Below are 8,884 nucleotides of genomic sequence, written 5' to 3'. Positions count from 1 at the left end.
CAAGATGCTTCCTGTCAAAGTAGGGTATGTAGGTAATATACTTTGTCACAACTAATTGTCTGATGACCAGTAATAACCCTGGCATGAACTTGCCAAATTTGTAATGATTTTAATATTTATTTTTAGCATGGGATTAATACAAAAATAAAATTAGAGCTTATTTTTCAATCAAAAAATTTAAAATAACTTTAAATTTTTTACCTTTCCAAGTATAAGACTGTAAATAGTCAACTGTGCATCCCTTATGCAGAGAGATTCGTTTGACTCAATTACTTAAAAAAAAAATCTGTTCTGTTGCCAAGTTCAAACTTGACACTTTATCCCAAAAAGAGATTTACACTGAGAGGTGGCTCTATTTAAATATTTATGCTATAGATCTATATATTCCAAGTAAAAATACTTCTATCTAGAATTCTGTGGAGAGTTACAATAGTTAGGGTCCATAAATATTGCTGCAGTTCAATTACGGTACAATAATTACAAAATATAGAACATCTCTTTACAAATACAAATCATTGTATATTACAATTCATTTACAATAATTTCAACTATATATTTTTTAGCAAACTATCTTATCTAATTCTACTATAACCTGGTTGCAAATGCATTAGTAAGAATGCAATTATTCCAGTATATTTTGCCCTTAACGTGATAGTCATAAAACAGACTATCTGAATGATATTTTCCTATGTAAACTGGTGTTACATATGACAGATTATTCTTTATATAACTTCTTTTTCCAATGATCTCTAACAGGTAGAGCATGACAAACTGTATTTTAGAAGAGCATTAAGAAAAGAAATCAGGAGGCAAGTTTGAGAACAATGTTAGAATGGATATGCAACAAGTAGCGGATATGCTAATTGAGTACTGAGGTAATGACATTATTGGTTGTCATCACTCATCTCATGTTGCTATTTCCCACGCAATTTTGTGCTGGACTTATACAGACATTTTCACTGACAAAATCCTGCTCTACTATGAAGGACAGCAGCACAAGGCTGAAAGACAGGCAAGATATAACACCTCAGAATCCTGCTCTAGCCCTCAAAAAATGATTGTCACAATCTGCTTGGTTTCAAAATAACCTTATTCCTACAGAGGAACTGAAGATTCTGTGGGAGGAGACGATGTACTGCAGCTCTGATCACATTTCGGCAACCTGGAGATAATCAATTTATTAGTTATGGCTTCCTTGAGGTGTGACATCACTTGTACAAAACTTGATTGGTTATTCACTCCAGCTAGTGCCTAGCATCTTTAAACTATGAGGCACTTTTTCTGTTACTAAAATCATTTTCCTTGTTAAATACTATAAGCTCGTAATGCATATCATTTCATCAGCTAAATCTTCTTCATATCGTCCCGTTTCTGGTTCTTCATCACTGTAGCCAGGACCAAAATCTTGAAGTTCATAATCTTGTCTGCTTAAAATGGGAAACATATCCCCATTGGTCCCATTGCTAATGTTTCCATTGAGAAGATTACTTGCTGCACTTTCCATCTCATCAATAGTCATGTCACATGCATCAGCAATCTCATGTTTTGTAGCTGAAACAAATTTAGGGTCCTTTGCGTACCTTCCTAGGCCTTCAGATATAAGTACCTGGCAGATGGAGGGGAAAGAATGAGATACACAGTGGAATTACAGAACAGACAGGTCATAGCAATGTTTCTCATTCGTGGAAAATACTAGAAACCCCATGTGGAATCACTACAGCAACCCACGACAAACTGCACATGTAAAGAACAATCAGATCAACAATCATATGGCTCCAAAGCACACTGTATCAGTTATGTGATAATTGAACTGATAATGCAATACATCTGACTTTTCTCTTTAGAAATTTAAGACTAATCTTTGATAAACATCAATCATCAGGCTGATACACTAAAGACAACAGTTAATACATCACAGATTGTGTGATTAAAACCAATTGCCTGAATTGTACAAGTCTAGGAATGTTCTCAGTACTTTAGACTACATGGAAGAAAGATGCTGAAGTCACATTTGCAAATAAAATTTAATGAAGTATATTGTTTAGCTTGTAGCAATGGAAAGGAAGTGATAGATGGAAGCAAGAACAGGAACTATGATTCAGAAATGCTGTATACTCTATCTTCAAATCTTTTTCAATATAAAAGGGAATTCTTAACATTCTTTACTACACCTACAAATCAATGCTTGTAGTTGTTATTCACCTGTCTGTATTTAGTACACTGATTCATAGAGTTCTTGTTCTTTTATTCAGATTACTGCAAAACTGGTGATGTATTTCTATAGAAACAACAGAGAGAACGGGCATGTGCATCATGTCTTCCCTGTCAGCCATTGTGGAAGGACACTTGTTCATAATTGATCCTCATCTAGAAAACTTAAATTTCAAATCTCTCTGAAATCTCTCCAGTCCTCTGATACACTAATGTTAAGATCTGGATTCAGTAGAAATCTTTTACTACTTGACAACTACAAATAAGTTCCCCTGTCTTTGCCTAAAAGTAGTTTTGGGCTTGGAAACTGAAAATACTACATTTTCAGAGAGATAATGCGGACTGAATGATATACTTTTTAAAGTTAACACAAAAACTGAACAGACAGACACTCTTGGCTACTTCAGAGGTTTCTGTAATACTTACCGCTTCTACCAAACTGTCTGCACTCCTCTGTTTGTCACTATGTTTATGCCTAAAGTCATTAGGTACAGTTAAATTGGCTGGTGTAAATGTTCGGTAGGAAATATCAGTGTCGTCTGTGTACCAAGAGCTCCTATGCAAGGAAGGCAGGCTACCATTCATATGCTCTGTAGATTCAGCCCTATCGACCTGGATTAGAGGTGTATAATACGGAGTACGGTCCCTGTTGGGAGGGGTTGCAGGTGGGGTAGCCCAGGAACGCGTTGATCGACTTGGTGAATGTTTATGAGCTTTGCTGGAATCCAGACCTGCAACAGCCATGACCTGGTAATGGGAAGAATTTTAGAAGTTAGTGATTTCAAATGCTCAGTTGTACTCATTTCTTGTTTCAGCAGTTAGTTCAAACCAATTGTTCAGGCAGCAGCTATGCAAAATTAACATTTTCTGATGTTCAATAGTCATGTAAAGGAGGAACAGGATTGAAATTGGTAAAATGACAGGATAAAATGGTATTTTTTCTATTATTACTCAGATCACAAAATCTTGCTATTAGCATTAATAAAGAAAAATAAATGCTTATACAATATATTAAACAAAGAAAGCGAAGTGTAGAAACATTCCTTCTGTCCTGCAGGGACAGGATAGGAAGCTGTCAGCATTTTCCAAGCATTCTGGATGGTGTCTGTAGGCAATGGAAATTGCTGTCCTCTCAGGGCCATGTCAGAGCTGGGCATTGAGCCGCAGAAGATGTGTATGTTGCACTTGCAAATTCTCACAAAGGGAGCTGAGTAACTGCATAGGCAAAGATGACGAGACAGTTGCAGTATTATGCAGTCCTGATCAAAATTCCTTAGGGCATCTCAAGTCTTTGTTGACACTTACAGAGTCATAGGGGCAAACTACTCATTTTCAATGTTTTGCAGAAGGTCAATGTTTGAGAAGCCCTGGGTCTAGCAACTACAAGCCTGCGCTTGGCCTAGAAGTTGTGCGCAGGCAAACTACATAATACACTAGTACTGTTTCAAACAGCAATGAAAGTCGGAAGTACAATATAGAAGCTGAAGAGACATAATTCATTATTAGTTAAATGTAAGATTTTGTGTTTACCTGCTGTTGCATTAAGTGAAGTGGTAAAGCAGTGCGATGGTGGAAATTAGGAGAGAGTGGTATGTCATCTTGACTACCTTGTCGGCGGAGGCATTCGAAGTTAAAGGAAGATCGTCTATTTGCTACGGGGAAATCATAATTCATTAGGAAAATAAAATACTTTTCCTCAAAGTCTACGTGCAATATGAAAACCATATCCAAGTCAAAGCTGACTCATGTTGTCAATCCGTGATGTTTATTCTGTTACTTATGACAATGATAAGCCATGGTCTCTGCTGCTATATATGCTGTTGTAACTCATGTAAATGCTAGAAAGGAAAAAGTAGAAATCGAAACTGGATGCAGAGATGTTTGGCTGAAGTGGAAATGTTTCAGCTGCTCTTCGTGAAAGCCTGCGGAACAATGAGAAGCAGCACATGGGCATCGTTCCTCTGTGTCAGCTTCAGTGTGAAGAAAGCCTGGACGCTGAACAGCAGCTGGAATCCAGAGACATCCTCACAGCTGTGAGCATCACAGTGGAAAACTGGAAAGAGCCTGACTGCACAAAACAACGATAGAAAATTGTGCTCTTTTGAAACTTAGTGAAACTATTCTTGGTATCTTTTTTCCCCAACACCAAGAATTTTGTGAACAGAATTGAAGAGTTAAGTGCCAGAGACTTAGGACTGATTCCTCATAGCTACCACCAGACACTTAAGGCTGAATACTAACAAGCAAGGTTTCTTAAAGAGACATTGGACCAAAGCAGACACCTCCAGGAGGTGACTCAGTCCACTATTGTAAACTTTGTGACTCTCTCCATTGTCTCTATGGTAAATTGATATACAGGACTGTAAACCTGTATATCCCGATCCTAACAAATGCTAAATGTCCCAATACCAAAATGAATAAAAACAAACCAAAAAGTCCCCTCATCCAAAACAAGACACTTCTTTGCACGTGCTTCTCCCCAGGAAAGAGTCTGAAAGAACATCTTAATCATTTCTCAGTATACTTCTGGAAGTTGCTCAAATACTGTGGTGATGAGTTTGGTATAAAAACCTCTAGAAAGCTTGATGCAGAGCTCAGTTTACTAACTGCAGTACTCAGCCAAGGCACTGTATGTTACATTAGCTTGGACTGAATCCAGATGCTAGCCATAAACTGTTTAGTGGCAATGCTGCAGATTTTTTCTATTTTCTTTTTTCTTTCTTTACATGAGGACATCAAGGCTTCCTCCCCAGGCCAAACAGCCCATAGCTGCAAATAATAGGTTCAAGCTTCTTTTAAACTCTGCTGAGATACTGAGCCTCTAACATTTCCCAACTGTGTTCCTGGACATTAAATATGTTGTTAGGACAGGAGGCCTGACTGTGCTCTTGTGACATTACACAGGTGTAAGTCAAAGGACGTCCTACATTACCCTTACACAACTTAGAAGTCGGTCTTCTTATCCTAGGATATCAAATACCCTCTTATCTAGAGCATTTATCTAGTCTCTTGTACATGAGAAAAAGTGCAAGCTTCCTCTACAGAATTGTCTGCTTAACACTGTCATCAAAACTTTATCAGAAAAGTTAAATGAATCCCAAAGGCTGCAGTCAAAGGAAGCCTTCAACCCTCCCCTCGCAACACTTCCATGGAAAGACCCCAGAGGATTTTATAAGAAGGTTGCTCTCCTGCAATGTATGGAATGGATATACAAAGCACCCAAATATTTCTTTGGCTTAAAATTCCTCTGCTATCAGAAAAGCTTGTAGAAAGATCTACAGGGAGTCTCCTTGACAGTCCCCTCTTTGTCTGACGTCTTTTCCTTCTGCCTCTGGAAGAGAGCTAGCAGCTTCCTGCACGTTTCACTGTCATTCAAGTTATTTACCCTCTATAAGGCAAGACTCATAGTCTTTCTGCTTTTTCCATCTGTGCCTCTTAAGGTCAGAAAGCCAAACGACAGAGAGTGTTACTAGTCTGTTGTAAGGAGCCGAGTGCCACAAGTGAGGATCCAGCACTGACGGTATCGCTGAAGAATATTTCCTATATAATATAATACAATAATATATTTTGCTGCTGCCCTTGACTACAGTTTTCTGTAGTTTTAAACATGTCTGTACCTCAGACATTGTATAATGATCCCACTACACTTGTCTCTGAAGCACTTATTTTTCAAATCTATACCTGCATTTTCTTCAGGGTGTCTGAGACAGAAAAGGGCTGAAACCCATTTTCCTACCCACAGAGTCCTTTTAGTCATACTTCCACAGACAAACGGACTATGACACTGGCTGCTAACATCATCACAATGAAAGACAACTCTGATTTTGCTAGAAAGCAGACAGGACGTGGAGCCTATTCAAGAACTCATCCTGTATAGTGTCACCTGGATGACACTGGTCAGATGGCATCATCCACGGACACATGTAACAGACCTGGCTGTGCTGACCGTACTATGCGTAAGAGTACTCTTAGGGATATTGTGGGGTTGCATGGAGCTGAGTGTTGTTTCTGGTGCACCAACAAGAAACAGCCTTAGAAAGAGGTTTATTTTGCACTTCACAGCCCCAAGTGCTTTCTCTCTGTGAAGCGTCAGAGAATCCAAGAGTTTTGAGTCTGTGCCTAGTTTCACCAGAGGACTAGCGCTGCTCATCTCTGCAGTATGGGTTGGAACATACAAAAGCAAAATTACAAGATAAAAAGCATGAGAGCTTTTAGAAATGCAGACAAAGCTATATCGCGCTTGAGATAAGGAGAAACCGAGGGAAAAGATCTAAAGAGGAAAAAAATGAATATTAAAGAAACAGGTTAAAAAAATCAGTTGACAACAGTAATTCAATATATAAATTGAAACATTTTCTCCCTCAGAAGAAATACAGAATATTAAGCATTGTTCTTGCAATTGCAGAATAAAGTACGAACGTGAATCTAAAATAAGATGCTTAGCTCAGGATAACACTTTTATTTTTCACAGGGAATTGAGAAACTAACATTTAAAAGCTAAAGGCACTTCAAAAGTAAGGAAAAAAAAGCCAGAACCAAAGCACCATTAAGTTCGCTATTGGTTCTCTTTTCCCTGAAAATTATCCTACTTCAGTCTCAAGTGTTTACTACAACAGTAGGAGGTAAAGATGCAAGTGGAAGCGATTACATCATTAAGCAGCATGGCTGTAAAGAGCCAGGGGAGGTGCCAGCAGGGGAGTCACTGGAGACAACAGCACTGACTCAGGCAACCTCGCCCATCTGTAGGTGCGAATAAAGGACACACGGATCGAAACCCTTTGATCAAAGTTTCAAAGCAAACTACTGCTGCATTCTACCTTGCTCTTTCTTCACTTGTCAAATCAAGTTAAAGCTGGCAATCAAATTGGTTATTTTTATACTATTGGATTAGTGAGGCAAGAGATATTAGAAAGACTGACTTGTAAGCTAGGGTCCACAGAGCCTCTGACCAGTCTCTCAGGATGGATAGATATTTCTGCCGTACGCAATAACCCACCAGCACCAGCAATCAAGAAACGTCATGTTTGAAATCCAAGTTAAAAAGAAGCCTTTTTAAACTGGAACATGTCTGAATGCATTTAAATATTTCTAGATTTGCAAACAAATTGTCCTTTATGTACTTACGTGTTGGTGTTGGAGGTAGCAGCCGTCTCCTAGGAGATCTTTTTGTATCATAACAGATCTGTGAATCATCTTCCTCAAAAAACCCATGTGGGTGATGGTAACCTTTTGGTCTCTCAAAATCTGAGTCATGGCAGTGATATCTACAGTGGTAATCATACATATGCCTGTGTTTTAAATACAATGAAGAAAATGTTCTTTCAGTGAGTTTCTGTAAATTGATCTATTAGATTTCTTCCAGAAGATTTTCAAATCTACTCTTTCTCCACCAAGATAATCAAACATTGCATTATACCATTACATGACTCAATTTTAAAATCCAGTTTCTGTACGCAAACTGATTTTGAGATAGCGAGCATACACTTTTGTACTAGTATAGTTACATAGTAAGTTCTCAGGTTAAATTTTTATCAAATTATATTTTCAATGAAGTTATTCTTGCCAGTACAGGCTAAAATGTAGGACCTCAGTTGTACATTGCTTAAAAAACAAAAAAAAAACCCGACACAAAACCCCCTCTGTTCTACTCCTGCCATGTCCTCTTGTGAACCCTGGGTAATGTCTGGGAGCACAGAAACTGAGAATGCATTTAAGCCTTTTACATTGTGGATACATCTCTTGTTGAAAATCAAATCTTGGAAGAGTATTATTTGACTGTAATTATCATATAAAAAAATTAATGACCTGCGAATTCTGCAAAATTTAGCTTTCCTGCAAATCTTGGCTTTTATGCAAACCAACAAGATGCAGATCAGGGTGCCAATCTTGCCAGAATTCAGATAGCAAAGACAGACAGTAGAGAAGGAGGAGGAAGAGAATTAAGCGTGTCTGGCACTTGTGCATATGCACTTATGGATCTAAGATAAAACAGCAATAAATTCCTCTACTTCTGGGCTGGAATTCAAAATAAAAAATTATTGACAGAAGTGGAAGATATTTTTGAGAAGTTATTGAATTTATTGACCAGAAGGGAAACATAGCTGTTGGAAGGAAGATATTCACAATCTACTCAAGATCTTGTAAATGCATGTATCTTTCTACGTCACGATGAGAAGGTAAGTATTCTGGAACTAAAAAAATCATGAGATATTTGGGAAAAAGCTGCATTTCTTTTTTTTTTTTTTAAATAGGAAGCCTTTCAGTATTACCAAATATAGGTTCTGTTCCATGACAGTTTGGTATTCAGAAAACACCAGAACAATCACATTTTAAAGACTAAATCAGGAATATCAGGACTTCCTCCCAAAGCCGCAACGAAGCATTGCCTGAACAACTAGAAACCTATTATTTATGTACAAGAGCGGTCCCAGTGCAAAGTGAGGACCTGTCCTGTTGCTGAATCTATCACTGCCTGAAGCCAATGCCACAGCACTCAAATCAAACTACTTTGGTAATGCTCAAAGCTGAACTAACTTGGGAGCTACTGTTTTAAAGTTAGAAAACCCCACCCCAGTCCATTTCTGAAGAAACTGTGTGAAATAAAGTTGCAGAGAAAAGCTTAAGTTTACCAAAATTAAATCAAGGCCTTTTCTTCTTAAATCTGAAATTAAGA

At 38.0% G+C, this 8,884-nt stretch overlaps 1 protein-coding gene across 2 annotated transcripts in view; it reads right to left on the bottom strand.

Annotated features, from left to right (window-relative positions):
- Positions 1 to 82: 82 nt before the first annotated feature.
- CACNA1D (calcium voltage-gated channel subunit alpha1 D) overlaps positions 83 to 8,884 on the bottom strand; it is a 284,291-nt gene continuing 275,489 nt past the window's right edge. For both annotated transcript variants that reach the window (XM_075761982.1, XM_075761983.1), the window contains 4 exons: positions 7,336 to 7,499; positions 3,742 to 3,863; positions 2,638 to 2,958; positions 83 to 1,606 (listed from right to left, as the gene is read on the bottom strand). In XM_075761982.1, the coding sequence (XP_075618097.1) occupies positions 1,313 to 1,606; positions 2,638 to 2,958; positions 3,742 to 3,863; positions 7,336 to 7,499 (901 nt within the window). In that variant the 3' untranslated portion in view covers positions 83 to 1,312. The remainder of the gene's footprint in view (positions 1,607 to 2,637; positions 2,959 to 3,741; positions 3,864 to 7,335; positions 7,500 to 8,884) is intronic.

This window comes from Balearica regulorum, chromosome 10 (genome assembly GCF_011004875.1).
Source record: "Balearica regulorum gibbericeps isolate bBalReg1 chromosome 10, bBalReg1.pri, whole genome shotgun sequence".
Classification (NCBI taxonomy): Eukaryota; Metazoa; Chordata; class Aves; order Gruiformes; family Gruidae; genus Balearica; species Balearica regulorum.
The sequence above is the reverse complement of the archived record's forward strand: the minus strand, read 5'-3'. Positions and strand labels throughout refer to the sequence as shown.